Source organism: Sminthopsis crassicaudata, chromosome 1 (genome assembly GCF_048593235.1).
Source record: "Sminthopsis crassicaudata isolate SCR6 chromosome 1, ASM4859323v1, whole genome shotgun sequence".
Lineage (NCBI taxonomy): Eukaryota > Metazoa > Chordata > Mammalia > Dasyuromorphia > Dasyuridae > Sminthopsis > Sminthopsis crassicaudata.
The window spans coordinates 488,396,221-488,414,887 of NC_133617.1; the positions used below are offsets into that span (position 1 = coordinate 488,396,221).

An 18,667-nucleotide genomic window follows, 5' to 3' on the forward strand; every position below is an offset into this window, starting at 1 on the left:
ATCTCACTATCATCAATTTGATTAATGAATTTATTTATTATTTCATTTTTAAAAAATATTTATTATTTCTAATGATTTGAGTTTTGACCCCAAAATTCTTTACAATTATTTAGTCTTCATTTAAGATGAAATCTTTTCTTTAAAAGACCTTTATTGATCATAATATTATCTAATTATGATCAATAAAGAATTTGCTTTATATGTCTGTTTTTTTGCATTTGTTATAAATTTGTTTATCAGGCTTTTATACTAATTTTGTTGTTGTTCAGTTGTTTTTCAATTGGATCTTTGTGATCCCATTTGCAGTTTTCTTGGTGAGAATACTGGAGTGGTTTGCCACTTCTATATTCTATTTTATAGATAAGAAAACTGATGCAAACAGGGTTAAGTGTGGAGAGATACCAGGAAAAGAGACTTCTGGGAGCTGTGTCTTTTTGAGAACTTTCCTTTCTAAGCTGAAGCTCACTTTTCCCTGGACTTTTTATGTATCAGTGGGAGAAGGTGTCACTGATTCTTGTAATAATACTTTATACCTATGATTTTTATCATGTCAACTTAATAAGATAAAATTTCTTTCTAAAATTAATTCTCTATGACTAGCTGATATTAACTGATAGTTTATGGCGTGATGAGGGTGAAGCACACTGGTAGCTCCTCTATAGTGCAAGGAAAGCAACCTCAACCCCTTAACTAAAACCTTGACAGTGGATATAGAAGCTGCACTCTGGGGAGGGAAAATTGGAAAAATAATTCTAGACCATGCATGTGTCGCACTTTCCTTTATGATCCACCTTCCAAAGTTGGAGTTTGTTTGGGTTGTGGCTATTCCCCACTTAACTCTATCTTCCCTCTTTTCCTTTTCACCCTTTGCTTTACTTTGAATGGTCACATCAGCAAATAAAGCACTAGACCTGGAATCTAGAAAACCTGAGTTCAAATCCCACTTCAGATTGAATCCTGGGCAAGTCACTTAACTTCTGTCCACCTCAGTTTCCTCATTTATAAAATAGAAATAATAATAATAATACCTATCTTCTGGGGTTATTGTGAAATTGAGACAGTATTTGTAAAATTGCTTGGCAAACTTTAAAGTGCTGCATAAATGCAAGATGTTACTTTCCTGTTGAGTTTAATCACCAAATCAAATTCTTTGTGTATGAATATGAATGTGTTCAACCTTCCTTTCTCCAATCAGATGAAAATGAAATTCATGTGATGCTCATTCCTCCAGCCCCTTCCTCTATTTTTGTATATTTTTTTTCTGGGTGCACTACAATTATGGGAAATAACAAGTTCCTACCCCCTTCTTCCTCATTTCTTCTGTAGTGATATCCTTTTTCCTTCCTATTTCTTTCTTCCCTTAAAATCATCAAAACAGAACAAAGTCACACCCAATCCTTCCGTTTATCTTCCCTATGTTATTCTAGAAGATTGTGGGATTCTCAAGTGATTTTTGTTTCTTCTCCCCATATTATGATGTAAGTATTTCATCTATTTAGTGCCTCACAGTTGTTCCATTGAATTTACCCTTCTAGACTTCACTTTAGTCCTGTGTTTGCATTTCAGAGTTTTTATTCAGCTCCAGTCTTTTGATCAGGAGTGCTAAAAAGTCTTCTATTCCATTAAAGATTTGTTTTTTTTACCTTATGAGTTTCTCCTTGGAGTTTCAGGGTAAATCATTCTTGGTTATAGGCCTTCTGAAATACTATATTCTAATATTTTCTCTCTTTTATAGCCAGATCTGCCAGGTCTTATTAATTCCTGTTAATGGTTTCTCAATACTCCATTTCTTTTTCCTGGTTGATTGCAGTATTTTTTTTTCTTTGACCTGAAATCTCTGAATTGAGTCAATGACATTTCTGGGAGATTTTTTTCCTGGAGGTGACCAGATGATTCTTTTTATTTTTACTTTGCCTTCTGACTCTTATAAATATGTTAGTTTTCACTCATGATTACCATGATTTAATACTTTTTTATTTCATTGTGGTTGGTAAAGATTTTCAAGGAGTCTAATGATTTCTCCCTTCTCTCTCTCTCTCTCTCTCTCTCTCTCTCTCTCTCTCTCTCTCTCTCTCTCTCTCTCTCTCTCTCTCTCTCTCTCTTTCTCTCTCTTTCTCTCTGCTGAGGAAATTGGGGGGTTAAGTGACTTGCCCAGGGTCACACAGCTAGGAAGTGTTAAATGTCTGAGACCAGATTTGAACTGAGGTTCTCCTGACTTCAGGGCTGGTGCTCTTATCCACTGTGCCATCTAGCTGCCCCCTGATGATTTCTCACAAAACGTTTTTTTTTAACTAAATACAGAAGAATTTCCAAATAATCCATATAAGAGTCCAAATATTTCTTGAAGGGAAGTTTCTACATTTGACAGCAAGTGTCTAGTACTAATGAAGGTGTAATGTTTAATATTTGAGTTTTTGTTCAAAGAACTAAGCTTATCCATCTACATCATATAAAGAGTTAGACTTGGTTAGAGAACATCATGACAACTAAACTTATTGGTTGCTCTAACCACTGTAATTAACATCACCATAAAAAGGGACAAGCATTCACAAAATTGAAGGGGGGTGGGTGGGAAATATAATCCCAAGCTAGTCAACAGCTACTTTTCTTCCTAGTGCTTATTCTTAAATCATAACATGGGAGATGAACACAGGTGGAGTTGTACTACTGCTTGCAGTTTCAAAAAAACCCAAAACTGATGAAACTTCTTATCTCTATTTAAGTTTCAACAATCTATCAGGACAAGTCATTATTTTGCTAATGTTCATTTAATCAACAAAGGACCAAAGATGCCTTCAGTTTTTATTCTGTAATGTTTCTAATTGGTTGATTGTAGTCTTTCCTGCTCAAAGAGGATAAAAGAGGATTCCATTTGATGATGTTTTTTTGACTTGTAGGTGAGGCAGCATTGCACAAAATTATCAGCCTCACTTTCTCTTCCAGAGTCATCAAAGTCCAGAGGCAAGACAAAATTCAAGATACCTGGGGACAGCTCAGGATGCAGTAAATGACCTTGGCATCTCATTGTCTAACCAAGCTATAAGAGCTCAAAAATGCCTACTTTAGCTGCCTTCATAGCAGTTGGAACAAATTTTCATTCACCCATTCTGCCAGGGAAGTCTTCACATGCTTGTGATAGACACCCCCTTAATTCACTGACAGGTTTGAGACCCCTCAGTAAATCTCAACCTGGTTTAACCAGTCTGCCTAAGTGATTTACCTGGGTGTGACTACTGCATGCTTCTGGTTTTTAGACTTACAGGTGAGAGAGTTGAATGAATCAGGGTGAACACCAAAAGTTGATGAGCAGCCCTCACAATAGAAGTATTAGTCTTCCCCAAATACCCCTACACTTTAATGTTTCTAATACTGTGTTCATCAGTTGCAAGAAGAAGAAAAAAAAAGGTCTTGGCAGAATGGAATGACACCCTCTTGGTGTTTAAATTGAATTTTAGTATTATTCATGGCATATAATCTGGTCTAATGATCAGCAATTTGCCCTTTGTTTTTATATCTTGAGCTAAGAATATTTTTACATTTTAAACTATTTAAAATATAATATTTAGGCATTCCATATTTATTAAATATCATAAATATAATATTAAGCATTACATTTTAAATATAAATGTTTTAAAATGTAGAAACAATTTAGTTCCAGGGCTGTACAAAAACAGGCTGCAGGTCAAGCTATGCAAAGTTTGACAATACCTGCTTTAGTCCATGCTCTGGATCTTTATATAGTTAGGCCTTCACTAGTCTTCCACTGTTCAGGAAATACAAATGAGCAGAGGGAAGTATAGGAGCTATCATTCTGCACTCTTGAGTGCTGCACCTCTCTGTTAGAAGTGAGCAACATGTTTTATCATTAGTCCTCTGGAATTGTGTTTGGCATTGTATTGATCTATGTTTCTAAGTCTTTCAAAGATCTTTTCTTTTCAAATTGTATAAATTGTAATTATATAAATTTTTCTTGGTTCTTCTCACTTCACTCTGAAGCAGTTTATACATATTTTAAAAAAATTATTCTATGTCTGTCTCCTTTGTCATTATCTATAGTACAATAGTATTCCATTATATACATTTACCATAAAATTGATTAGATGATTTGTTTGCTTAGTTTCCAGTTCCTTGCCACTAGACAAGAAAAAATTACTGTAAATATTTTTTGTACCTAGGTATCCTTTTCATTTTTTATCTTTTTGGGAGATATAAAGCTAATAGTGGTATTGCTGGGTCAGTTAGTTGATTGATTGGTTGTTAACCTTTGGTTGGACCAAAATGACAACATTATGTTAGAGTCAACATGCACAGTGTGTCCAAATGTGGTTCATTAGATAAATATAACCTCTGAAAGCTCTATCAAAAGTCAGGCACAAATAATCCATATGAACATTTGGGTTGGAGAGGTCTCTAAATTTGCACACATCTCACATTTTTTTTTTTTTTTGAGCTATTACAATTCAACTTTGGTCACAGAGCACACCTTCTTTGATGCAGGTTTACCATGCTAGGTGGTTCTACGGCAGCGTCTCCCAAGTCTCACAAGCGATTCCAGAGTTCTTTAGAGAGACCTTGAGAGTGTCCTTGTATACTTCTGACCACCATAGGAGAGCCTGTTTTGTGTGAGTTTTCCACAAAATAGTCTTTTATGGAAATGTGCATTTGACATTCAAATAGCATGGCCAGCCCAATGGAGCTGCACTCTTGGCAGTATAATTTGAATGCTTGGCAGTTTAGCTCAAGAATGGCTCTCAATGTCTGTTACCTTATCTTGCTAGGTGATCTTCAGAATCTTCCTAAAATAATTCAAATGGAAATGATTCAATTTCCTGCCATGGTGCTGGCAGGACTGTTCAGGTTTCACAGACTTCTGGGATATATTTCCAAATTGCTTTCTGGAATGTACAGACCAATTCAAAATTCTGCTTTATGTGTAGTGATATTAGTTATGTCTCATAGATACACATAGGTATGAAGATCAGAAGAAAAATTCAGAAATGTGTAATATGGTACAAATGAGAATTTTTTGGTGTTTATGCTTTTTCTTGAGTAAAAAAGTGCTGGTAAATGTTTAACAACCAATCTGTGACAAGGGTGTAGAGATATGTTCATGCCATAGTTTTATTTTATTTATTTATTTTATAATTATACTTTTTTTGACAGTACATATGCATAGGTAACTTTTTTTTTTTTTTAACAACATTATCCCTTGTATTCACTTTTCCAAATTTTCCCCTCCCTCCCTCTACTCCCTCCCCTAGGTGACAGGCAATCCCATACATAATAAATGTGTTACAGTATAACCTAGATACAATATATGTGTATAAATCCAAATTTCTTTTTGCACAGTAAGAATTGGATTCCAGTGGATATCTTCAACATAAAGAAGATACAACTCACTTCCAGTTGATCAATGATGGACAGAAACAACTACATCCAGTGAAGGAACACTGGGAATTGAATGTAAAATATTAGCACTACTTTCTATCTACCCAGGTTACTTACACCTTCGGAATCCAATACTTAATGTGCAACTAGAAAATTGGATTTACACACATATATTGTATCTAGGTTATATTGTAACACATGTAAAATGTATGGGATTGCCTGTCATCTAGGGGAGGGAGTAGAGGGAGGGAGGGGAAAATCTGGAAAAATGAATACAAGGGATAATGTTATAAAAAAAATTACTCATGCATATATACTGTCAAAAATGTATAATTATAAAATTAATAATAATAAAAAAGAATTGGATTCCAAAGGTATAAGTAACCTGGGTAGAAAGACAATAGTGCAAACAGTTTACACTCATTTCCAGTGTTCCTTCTCTGGATGTAGCTGTTTCTGTCCATCACTGATCAACTGGAACTGAATTAGATCTTCTCTATGTTAAAGATATCCACTTCAATTAGAATATATCTTCATACAATATCATTGTTGAAATGTATAGTGATCTCCTGGTTCTGTTCATTTCACACAGCATCAGTTCATGCAAGTCTCTCCAAGCTTCTCTGTATTCATACTGCTGGTCATTTCTTACAGAGCAATATTCCATAACATTCATATGCCATAATTTACCCAACCATTATCAAATTGATGCATGCCATAGTTTTAAAAGTTTAATCTTCATTATTGATATTTTCTCCATCATTTTAAGTATAAGCAATCAACATACTAATAAATCAAACCCTCATTTATAACCCTTGTTGATTTCTAAGACATAAATTCTCACACTGAAAATTTAACAATCAGCTCTACTGAATCTCTGCAAGCCAATTCCAGCATACCATTGCCTAGTACCCTCAATCTTGTTTTGAACAAACATATTTCTTCTCTTAGGATTTTCTGTTGAAGGTAGTACCTAACACAGGAATGAATGAAAGCTAGAGGAAGGCACAAATTGGGGTACCTTGGAAAAAGCATTGAAATGGAGGAATTATAGATACAGAATGTTGAATAAGTTGCTATATGTATGACTGCTACGTTGATCAATTTTATTTAAACGGTTTTCTTTATTAGGGGAGAGGGTTGAATTCAACAAATGACTGTGATTTTTTTTTAAAAGACATTAATTAAAAAGAAAGAATTATGGACTTTGAGTCAGAGTAGACCTGGGGTTCAGATTCAGGTCTCTTGCAGTCAAACTCATTGTTCCTTCCCCTGTACCAGAGCTGTAAGATTGTAAATTCATTTTTCTCTATCATAAAACAAGAGACTTTATACTAGATCATCTCTAAGATTTTTTCTGAGTCTGCCAGACTATAAGATAACAACCTATGCAATACAGCTGCAATGAGGCTGGGTTTGGGCTGATAAGAAAAGCAAGCAGGGCAGGAAATCTAACCTGCTTGTGCTTCCTCTGTAAGCCCATTCTGGTTTCATAACTCCATCAACCCTGTGACACACTCATACCCTCCCTTGTGAGAAAGCCTTAGCCACTGGGGGCCCTGAAGACAACCATTTCCTCCTTTTACCTTAAGTTGGCAACTAGCTGATTAAGTTGACAACTGATTCTCTGAGTTCAGAACTAGGGATTCCTGAGTCTCTTCTCCATCCCTCACCCTTCTCCATACTGGCCAAAGTGCCATGAAGGGTGCCAAACCCCTGCTTAGGCTGCTCCTGCTTGGGATCTTTCTCTGGGGTAAGTTAAATTCAGAAAAACAGAATAAATAAGGGCAGAGACTAAGAGGGAAATGGAATCTGAGGCTGTAGATTGGGGAAGTTTTTGGGGAATTGAGTCATGGAGGAAGAGTCATGGAGTTGGGGTCAGAGAGGGAGAAGAAGATATGGACAACTCGGTTGGGATTTAAGAAAAAGAGAAGATATCTAGGCAGACTGAGAGCTGAAAGAGCAGCAGGGAGTCGGAAACAGAGGAAGATGATACAGGAGACATTTGGGTTAGGCATTAATTTTCAGTTCAAAATCCTTTACAGAAGTGGAAACAGGAGGCAATAAGTGGGAAGTCTGGGAAGAGGAAGGTATGGGTATTTACTGTTGGATATTTGAAGTGGACTGGGATAGGATATGCTGGGGCAACCAGAGTTGATAGTTAATATGGGACAGAGTTGGGTAAGATGAGGAGGCTGCGTTTTTGAGAGATTGGGAAATCAAAGAACTAATGCAAGAGTGTGTGTTCAGAGAAAATATTAAGGAAAGTGGAGGTTAGAAATCTTAATGAAAAATCCAGAAATTAAATCTGGAGAGGCAGAAGCCGAAATCTTTGTGGAAAAAAGGACCTTCCAGAATGGGGAAGTGTGACAAGTAGTGGTCTGTTCTGGTCACTGATAGACAGTTCCACTTTGAGAGCCCGAAACCAAAACCCACAGGGGAGAGGGAGAAAAAAAAAAAAGCGAATTCCTTTCCTTCTCGTCCCCTTCTTCACATCCTCTCCTCTATTATACAGATCCTCCTTACCTTCACCACCGCCTGGCTTTCAGCACATTCTCTGTTTCCTTTTGGTGAGCCATGAACATTTAGGTCTTTGTTGAGGCCTTGGCCATCTCTTGGTTCTTAACTCTAGGCATCCCAGCCCTAAATCTGTCCCTGGAGCTATTGGTCAGAGGGAACTGAGAATGGGCCAGGTGGGTGACAGGGGGCGGTTATTTAGAGGTCCCCCCAGCCCCTGATTCTCTGTTTCTTCTCTTGCAGCCCTGGCCTCAAGCTATAATCTGGATACCAGCCATCCCCAAAGCTTTTCCTTCCAAGATGCAGGGAATCATTTTGGATACCAGGTCCTGCAAGTTGGAAATAGGTAAGACCCTAGAAAAAGGGTGTCAAACTCAACCCCACACAACAGCAAATCTCCTGCATTATGGGGAAGCAGCTTAAAATGTAATTGGGGGGATAGTTAGATGGCACAATGGATAGAACATCAGTCCTGAAGTTAGAAGGACCTGAGTTCAAATCCAACTTCAGACACTTACCACTTCCTAGCTGTGTGACCCTGAACAAGTCACTTAACTCCAAATGCCTCTCAAAAAACAAAAACAAAAAATGTAATTGGGAAATGTTTAACAAAAGTAAATAAAAATACAATATATTCTAGATAATGTTGATTTGTGGGTTTCTAAATCAATATGTTGGCCAGCCCAGGGATTCTTTTTTATTTCATTTTTGAGGGCACTGCCCTTGAAGGAGTCCCTGGTTCTTATCTCCTGTTATCTCTATAGACCTTGCTAGTGGAGGATGTGAAAGACAGCAGAAAGGACCCTGGCCCAGTAGTCCTGAGATTTAGTTATTATGACATTTACTATATGTGACAATTTGTCGTGGCTGATGAAGAATGTCCTTAGAGTCAGCAAGACCTGCATTCAAATCTTGTCTCTAATCATGAATGAGAACCTTAACCCCTCAATGCCCTCAGGCAATTCTCAAACTTCTAAACTACAAATGAATTGTAGGTAGAGGGCTTTCCACACCAGGAGTTCCTTATACCAGTGGAATTACATTTCTGGATCAAATGAGAAAAACTGGATAACTATCCCTGACTTGACTGCTTTCTAGGGCTTTTTCAAAGTTCACATAATACTAAATTGGAATTATTGTGTGTGTGTGTGTAAGTATATATATATATATATATATATATATATATATAATTTATTTCAGATTGATTGCTGTCTTGGCAGGATAGGGAAGGAGAAAAAAATTGAAATCAAAATCTTATAAAAGAAAATGCCCAGAACTGAATCAGATATATAGCTCTGGAAATTGTAAAGCACCCAATCAAATGTGAAGTGGGAAATTGGGAAGGATTCCAATGGGGGGGTGGGGAGTGGGGAGTGATGCTGAGAACTGGAGACAACATCTGGCATGGCTCCCAGTATCCCCACCTCATGAGAAATGTCCACTCCACTAAGAATCCCAGTATTTGACAGAAAGCATTTCCCATCAGGGTCGTTGTGGGAGCTCCCGGTGAGGGGAACAATACAGGGAACATCTATCAATGTCAGCCATCCACAGGACACTGCCAGCCAATGGACCTTGAAGGTGAGAGCGGTGATATGTACCAGGAAGCCTAATCATGGTCAGGGAGCTTCTGCTGGCGGCTGAGTTACTTCTGGTTTTGATCTTCTTTCTTACCACAGATGCCAGTCCCACTTCCAAGTATCTAGGCATGACCTTGGCAACAGATCCCACAGATGGTCGCCTCATGGTAAGAGAAATTTAGACTCCTTTGGTGGGGAGGGAGGGAAAGCAAATAAGTGGTCAGGTCAAAGAATGCAATGGTTTGAGACTGACAGAGTCAGAAGAATGTCAATCAATCAAGCAAAGAATGATCTTGGAGCTGGAGTCAGGGGGACCTGAGTCCAAATATGACCTCAGACACTAACTAGCTGTGTGACTCTGGGCAAGTCACTTAACCCCATTGCTTTAAAACAAACTAACAAACTAAACTTTCTTGGAGATTCTCAGGGCAAGGACAGAATTTAGAGACCATCTGGTCCAAATCCTTTCCTTTTCAGAAGAGGGAACAGTCCAAAAGGGAGTGTGATTTGCTTGAGGTCACATAGAAATTATAAACATGGATAATATTCTGATAGGTGGAGAGAAGAGGGGAAACACCATATACCCAAAGTTAGAGTGAAAAAGAGGAGTAAAGAGAAGAGGGTGAAAGAAATATGGATAGGACGTTAATAAGGAAAAAGCACTCCACATAGTATAATAGGAAGAGCACTAAGCTAATAATGGAGACTCAGTAGAGGATCTGCAAGTTTCCTTTGAAGATTCCTTCTAACTGACTTTCTACATTTGTCCCCCTGTTCCAAGGTCTCATCTAACTGATATCCCATGTAGGTTCTCTATCTTGATATCTTCAAATACTGAAATTCTTGTTTCTTTGTTCTAAAACTCCTTATTCTATGTTCTAAAGTTCTATTTAGTTTTCTTTAAAATTTCAGCATAAAATGAATTTAATGATAAACAAAATAAACATTTCCATATACATAATAGAACTAAAAAGAGAAAAGGATTATACATGAAACTGAATTTTTATTGTGTATACCTTGTTTTTGATAAAGTATATATAATGAGTTCAGCACATGATTCAGTTATCTTCTTTGTGATTTCCTACTATTTTCCTACTGTTCTTTGAATTTTTTTAAATGTTTCAGTGACCTCCCTCCTTTCTCTTTTTGTTTTCTTTCTTTTCCCTTTAGCCTTCAATTTCTATCTTTCTATTTTTTCTATCTTTTCTATCTTTTCTATTTCTATCTTTCTAATTCTGATATTCTGTGTTCCACATTCTAACTTTCATGCTAGCTTTCATATTCTCTGTCATATACTTTAGTTTCTTCTAGTTTTTACATTTTACATTATGTCCTCATGTACCTTTAAAGTATGAGATTCCTTGCTGATTGTTCTAAAAACCTTTCTCTTTTGATAATAACATAATGTTAAGCTAGCAATTTTTTAAAAAGAGTCAAAACAATAGCAACAGATAGATGGATAAATAGCTGCTTGATAAGTAAGCTTCTAACTATCTTTTGTACCTTGGTACCTTGTACCTTTGGTTTCCCACAGGCTTGTGACCCTGGGCTGGCCAGGGAATGTGATCAAAACTATTATTTGAGTGGCCTTTGCTATATCTTCTCCCCAAATCTGGGCGGATTCACACTTTATGCTCGTCCTGGTTATCAGGGTAAGACCTGAGAAAAGAATTCTCACTTTGGGGAGTGACAAATCCACAAGTGAAAAATGCAATTTACTAAACTGGGTCATCCTAAAGCCCCAAATGGTTAAGCCAAAGGGAAAGGGAAAGAAATAATAATGGGATGAAATGATAGTGATATCTCTGGGGCAGCTAGGTGGCTCAGTGGGTGAAGCACCAGCCTTGAATTCAGGAGGACCTGAGTTCAAATTTGATCTCAGACACTTAACACTTCCTAGCTGTGTGACCCTGGGCAAGTCACTTAACACCAACCTCAGAAAATAATAATAATAAAAAAAGAAATGATAGTGATATCTCTTCCTAATCTCTTATGTCTGACCCTTCTGCAGAATGTCTAAAAGCAAATGTAGATTTGGTGTTCTTATTCGACGGATCCCACAGCATAACTAATAATGACTTTGAGAAAATTCTGGAATTCATGAAAGATGTGATGAGAAAACTGAGCAATTCTTCCTTTCATGTGCGAAGACTGGAGCTGGGTGATTGGGTCCTGGGGGAAGAAAGGGCGGGGAGAGAGGGGAATCCAAATATGGAATAAACAGGTCAGCTGAATCCCTTCTCTCCATTTCTATCCAGTTTGCAGCTGTCCAATTCTCATCCCTCTCCCAGACTGAATTCTACTTCTCCGATTATATCAAGACGAGAAACCCTGATACTCTGCTAGCTAACGTCAAACATATGCAAGAACTCACCAACACCTTTGGTGGCATCAAACATGTTGTGTGAGTTCTTTAGTCTTTGTGGCTACAAGGGCTGCTTGCATACACATTCTCTCACTTGCACATATATTCTCACCAACTCTCGGATCCATGGCAAATGTATTTATGTATGTGTGTATACATGTATGTATTTATGTATGTGTGTATACATGTATGTAAGCATGGATAAAGATATATACACATATATAAATGGATTTTTTTAACATCTTAGTCATTTTCTGATATTCTCTTTCCCCAACCATCCTTAATAACAAAGGAAAATAGGTCAAAGTGACCCATACAGCACAATATCAATTCCTGCCTGCCTCATTTGGTATCCATTGTTATGTAACCTCTGTAATTGATCTTGATCATTGCATTTATCCTGATCTCAGTTGGTGTCTCTTTCCCTTCCCCATCTAATTCATCCCAATCTTTCTTTGTTTCTTAGGATCCTTCTTACTCATCATCTTTTAAAATTTTATTTTTTATTTTATCTACTCATCATTTTAATAGCATAATATATATTATATTGCTAGGATATAATTTGTTCAATCAATTCCCCAGACAATGGCTCCATTTAATTTCCAGTTTTTGCTCAATATCCTATGAAGAGGATTGCTGGATATGAATCCAGACCTCAAGCTCTTTTCCTTATACCAGGATGCTTTTTACCTTTACTCATGAGTATGACACAATGAGGCAGAAACATCCCCCTGAGAGAAAGCCCATTACTCTCTGTGCTGGGGAAGCAGGGGAGAAGACCCTCACTTCACTGCATTTTTTGACACAGAAAGGATGTGTTTAATATAAGTCGGGGTGCTCGACCTGATGCTGTTCGAGTCATGATCATCATCACAGATGGAGATGCGACTGACAGTGGAGACCTTGAGGAAGCCAAGCTCATCATCCGCTATGTGATTGGGGTATGGGCACCCTAGGCTGCCACCCTGGTAGCCCTAGCTCTTCCCCAGACCCCGGACACTTCCTTTTCTTGTCCCTTCCTGGTGGGTTGTGGAGTCAAAGTGGGGGAGCTCATCAGAGAGCCTGCTGAGATGATCTCTTCACTCTTCCACAGATTGGGGGTGGAATTCAAGACCCTGAAAAACTTAAAGACTTTGCCTCAACACCCAAGGATGATTTTGTAAAGATTCTGGACACTTATGACAAACTTAAGGGATTGTTTGATGACCTGGAGAGAAAGATTTATGATATTGAAGGTGAGTGACAGGCTCTGGGGTAATAATAATAATAATAGTTAACATTTATATAATATCTGCAATGTACCAGGCACTGTGCTAAGAGCTTTATAAATATAATATCACTTAAATGTCACAATAACCATGGGAGGTACGTGATAATATTATCTCCATTTTACAGATGAGGAAGTTGAGGCAAACAGGGTTAAGTGACTTGCCCAGAGTCACCCAGCCAGTAAGTGTTTGAGGCTGGATTTGAACTCAGATTTTTCTGATTCTAGGTCTGATTGTCTACTCACTATACTACATAGATGTGAAGATAAAAATAATCATGTTCTGATTTATTTATTCTGAAAATTTGAAAAATTTTAATAGCAATTTTATCCAGTAGCATAGCCAACCAACAAGTATTTGTCCTGCTCCATTTGAGTGGAATGTGAAAACAAACAAACAAACAAACAAAAAAAAACCAAGAAGCACTTAGTTCCTTCCCTTTAGAAGTTATAATCTTTAAAAAAGTTTATAATCTAGTTGGAAAGATAATTAATAATAATATTAATAACAGCACAATTGTATAACATTTAGTAATTTGCAAAGTACTTTTCCACATTATCACCCTCATTTCATAGATAAGGAAACAGACTCAAGGTATCTTGTTCAGGGGTATACTAAGTTAGCAAGTGTCAGAGCCTGCACTCCAATACAAGTCTTTTGATTTCAAGTCCATTGCTCTTTCCACTATTTATAAAGATGAAAAAATAACACCTACATAATTTTGTATTTTTTTGGTCGGGTCTGGCTCTGTGATTCCATTTGAGGTTTTCCTAGCAAAGTTATTGGAGTAGTTTTCCATTTTCTCCTCCAACTCATTTGACAGGTAAGGAAACTGAGGCAAACAGGGTTAAATGACTAGCCCAGGGTCACACAGCTAGGAAGTGTCTGAGGCTGAATTTGAACTCAGAAAGATGGATTTTCTTGGCCTTGATAGAGGCCTGGTGCTCCATCCACTACACCACTTAGCTGTCCATAACACTACATAGTTGCCCAACATATTGAACACAGCTTATGTGTCAATCATCCCCTTAACATATTGTATTCTGTTCGCTTTGGCAACACATGCTAAAAATTGAACAAGACATTCCTGACATAGTCTGATGAGTGATACTGTCTCCCTACTATGGCTATTTGTTGTTGAGTTGTTTCATTCATGAATTGATCTTTGTGTCCCTATTTGGTTTTTTTTTGGGGGGGTGGCAGAGATATGGGAGGCATTTGTCATTTTCTTTTCCAGTTCATTTTTTAAAATGAGGAAAGTGAGACAAAAGTGAGAATTGTCTGCCTAGGGTAATATAGCTAATACATGTCTACCCACAATGCGTGCTTCAGTGACACTCCATTATTTTTTTGTGTTTTCAATCTTTTCCTTTTGATTTTCGCTTTCTACATTCTCAAGTCTCTTCTCTTTTGGATGGTTTGTGTTCCACTTTCTAAATTTCAGTCTAGCTTTCACATTCTATATTATACACTCAGTAGTTTTAAGGAGATTATTAATGAGTTATGGGGAAAAAAACTACAAGCTCAATTAATGGTGAATCAGTTAAAAGAATAGGGAATGTTTAACTTAGAGAAGTTAAATGAATGAAAGCTTATCCCTCATGTCTATATATCTCCAGCCCCAACCTCTCTTCTGAATACCAGACCTGAACCTACAATTCCAATAGAATGAAAGTTATCTTCAATATGTGAAGAGTTACTATGTGGGAGAGTTATTTTTACATTTAGAAAAATAACATACTATTAAAATAAAATTTTTTAAAAAGAGAAAAAAAAATTGTACTCAAAAAGTGACAGATTTTACTCTGCCCTACTCATATCCATAATCTTGCTTAGTGTTTCTTCTATTAGGCATATGCCATAAGGAAGTCAAAGAAAGAAAGTCATACACAAAAAAATATTCATAAGTAGCATTGTTATGGGGAGCAAAGAATGGGAAATAAAGTGGATGCTCGTTAATTGGAGCATGGTTAAATAAATTGTGGGTCCAAGTGAAATATTACTACATCATAAAAAAGAACTAATATGAAAAATTTAGATGACCATGGGAACACATATCAACATGGTCAAATTATTTAGCAGAGTTGAGAAAACACATTACATTCTGCTAAATACTATGCTTTGGTCCACATTCAATTTCCATTGTTCTTTCTCCGGATATGGCTGGCTTTTCATCACAAGTCTATTGGAATTGCCTTGAGTCATGTCATTGTTGAAAAGAGCCAAGTCCATCACAGTTGATTATCATATAATCTTGTTACTGTGCCGTACATTAATTTTTAACATATTTCTATATGAGAGAAAAGAAAAATCAGGACAAAAGGGAAAAACCATGAAAAAGAAAAATAAACAAAACAAAAGGGGAAAAAAGGTGGAAAACATTATGCTTCGATCCACATTCAGTCTCCATAGTTCTCTCTCTGGATGTGGATAATATTTTCCATCTAAAGTTTACTGGAATTGCTTTGGATCACTGAATTACTGAGAAGAGCTAAGTTTATCATCAATTATCATCATAATTTCTTTCTATTGCTGTGTATAATATTTTCCTGGTTCTGCTCAATTCAATCTGCATTAGTTCATATAAGTTTTTTTCAGCCTTTTCTGTTATTGAACAGGTTATTCTGTTTTTTATTGAACAAGAATATTCCATTACATTCATATACCATATCTTATTCAGTCATTCTCCAACTGATGGGCATCCACTCATTTTCCAGAGCTGCTACAAACATTTTTGCACATGTGGATCCTTTTCCCTCTTTTATGTTGAGTATAGTTTCAAAATGCTTTACAGAATGTTTGAACCAATTTGGTCCAAATTCTTATCAACAGTTAGAATGATTGTCTTTTCTTACAAGCTATGTGAGTCTGGACAAATCATTTAACTTGTACTTCATTTTCCTTATCTATAAATGGGGATAATAATGCATACCTTACCTAATTTTCAGGGTTGGTTTGAAGAAAGAGCTATGTTGACTGTGAAACATTGTAGAAATATAATATTATTATTCTGTTGGCAAAGCAGGGCCACAAGAGGAGATGAGTATAATTTGTCCTTAGATGAATGTTCAAAAACAGTATGATACTAAGGTACATGTTGTAAGAACAGTGAGAGCTCAGTCTGGCCAAAGCAAAGGATTCATTCATTCATGCAAAAAACATTTATCAATTGATTACTGTGTGCAGAGCACTGCAATAGGCCCTAGGAGAGATACAAAGTTCAGATAAGACATAGTCTCTGCTTAATGGAACTCACAGACTAGAAGGAAGACAGAAAAAAAGACAGAGACAAATATAATACAAAACAGCACATGTTAAGGCAAGAACAAAGTATTAAATGTAAGATACAAGGGGAAAACCAATTATTGCCAGAAAGTTTCAGGAAGACTTCCTGGCGTTTGAAGAGGGTTTTAAGGGAAAGATAGGAATTCAAGAGGTAAAGAGTGACAGAAAGAATAGCATAAGGAAAGGAACAGAGAATGTTCAGGAGTTAGAGAAATCCAGCTTGGTTTGAGCATAGAGTTTCTGGAAGGGAGGAATCTCTTTTGAAAATTTATAAAACTAGGATGGAATAGGTGGGTAGAGTGCTTAGCTGGAGGCAAATAGATTCATCTTCTGAGTTCAAATCTAGGTTCAGAGTCTTCCTACCTGTGTGACTCTGGACAACTTTGCCTCAGTTTTCTCATCTGTAAAATGAGCCAGAAAAGGAAATAGCAAACGCTAATCTCTCTGCCAAGAAAACCCCAAATGGAATGGTGAAGAGGCAAACATGACTGAAATGACCAACCTATAACATAGTCCCTGTTAGGGAACTGGTCAATGGGAGCTCTTTGATTGTAGAAACTATTGAGGAATATCACCAGGCGCTCCACACTCACTCTCAACATCTTCTCCCCCCCCCCCCCAAACTGAGGCGTGCTTACTGAAACCAAGCAGCCTGCACAGCAGGGAGGGACCCCAGCCTTCACATTTCCAAACCCCCAATTCAGGAGAGAGCTAGGGAGCCTGCTCCCTCAGGCCCTTCTGGCATGCTTAGCTGAACAATAACAAGGGGAGTGTCAAGTAATGACAGGCCTTACATTTCAGACTAAGGAATTAGAATTTTACTCAGCACAAAACAAGGAAACACAAAGACTGATAAACAGAGAAATGAGATCGCCCTATCACTGTACAAAGACTAAACTGTGTGAAGGATAGAATAAAGGGGATAGAAAGTAATAATGATAATAGCTAACATTTATATAGTGCCTACTTTGGGCTGGGCACTGTGCCAAGCACTTTCCAGTGATTATCTCATCTGATTCTCACAATAACCCTGGAAGGTAGAGGCTACCATCATCCTGAGGTGTGATAGTCCGGGCTAGCGCACTCTGAAGGGCTCAGAATAAGTCCTAGTCAGGATAAGCAAAAGTCTTTGCCCCACGTTGGGCGCCAATTTGTAATGTTCTGATTGTCTCTCAATTATAATCCTTCTCTGGGAGGAGGATTCTTTTCCTCTGTGAGCAGGTTTTTTGGGAGGCTTCTGGAACCTTCCCCTCCAAAAGCATGGGATTGCTGGACTTGTGAATCCTTTTCTCTTTGACTCAATCCATCCCAACTCAATGTCCCAGTCTAGACTGCTCTTCAGACTCAATGTTACCTTCTTTTATCCTCACAGAGAATGGGCTTGTGAGAACTCCTATAGCCAATGAACTTGCTCCTTTTAAAGGTGTAAACTCCTTTAAATGTGTAAACTCCTTTTCAGAAGTCTAAAGGTGTAAACTCCTTTTAAAGGTTTGAACTAAAGGTGTGAATTCTGAGCTAGAGAATTGTTTAGATAACCTGAGTTAGCACCTTGTAATCCTAACACTGAGGTATAAAGTTCTGTTGATCTCTCAATTGTAATCCTTCTCTGGGAGGAGGTTTCTTTTCTGTATAATCTTTTCCTCTGTGAGAGGGTTTCTTGGGAGGCTTTTGGAGCCTCAGCCAGAGCGAAGGTAGAATCTTGAATCCTCTTCTTTCTGAATCCTGGCTCTGAATCTCCTCAAGCTTCCCTGAAGTTCTCCCAGGAACTCTTGTTCTTGACCCAATCCAGAATGTTGTTCAGCCTCAATGTTGCCTCTTTTTTATCCTCTCAGAGAATGGGCTTGTGGGTACTGCAGGGGCTTGTGAGAACTACTTACAACCAATGAACTTGCTTGTTTGAACTAAAGGTGTGAACTGTGAGCTAGAGAATTGTTAAGTACCAACTTACCACTTAGTAAGAACCTAACACTGAGGCAAGCAGGAGTTCAGAGATTTGTCTGGGGTCCCCCAGCTGGTGTCTGAGCTGGATTTGAATTCCGACCCAGGCCCTAAGTACTGATTAAATAGTACTACTATTAGAAGGGCTCCTGTAAAAGCCCAGGTGGATGTTAGGAAGCTCCTTATACTGGGATGGTGGCAGTTGAAACAAAAAGAAGGGGATGCATGTTAGAGATGCCACAGATACTTAATAATTACTAGTTGTGTGACCCTAGGCAACTGCCTAAACAAAAACAAAAATAGAAAGCTAAGAAAGGAAGAGTCCA

At 37.5% G+C, this 18,667-nt stretch overlaps 1 protein-coding gene across 3 annotated transcripts in view; it reads left to right on the top strand.

The window, feature by feature from the left end:
• The window catches only part of ITGAL (integrin subunit alpha L), a 90,487-nt gene that overhangs the window by 52,858 nt on the left and 18,962 nt on the right, over positions 1–18,667 (top strand). Inside the window, exons 1-9 of one of the 3 annotated variants that reach the window (XR_012484613.1) lie at positions 6,912–7,141; positions 8,149–8,251; positions 9,392–9,486; positions 9,585–9,652; positions 11,020–11,137; positions 11,497–11,627; positions 11,744–11,889; positions 12,659–12,791; positions 12,944–13,085. Coding sequence is in view for 2 of the 3 variants with exons in the window: in XM_074281290.1 (XP_074137391.1) it covers positions 7,087–7,141; positions 8,149–8,251; positions 9,392–9,486; positions 9,585–9,652; positions 11,020–11,137; positions 11,497–11,627; positions 11,744–11,889; positions 12,659–12,791; positions 12,944–13,085 (991 nt within the window). In the remaining variant the exon portion in view is untranslated. Of the gene's footprint in view, positions 1–6,911; positions 7,142–8,148; positions 8,252–9,391; positions 9,487–9,584; positions 9,653–11,019; positions 11,138–11,496; positions 11,628–11,743; positions 11,890–12,658; positions 12,792–12,943; positions 13,086–18,667 lie in introns of those variants that run through there. The other 2 variants (XM_074281290.1, XM_074281291.1) reach the window with 2 other exon arrangements.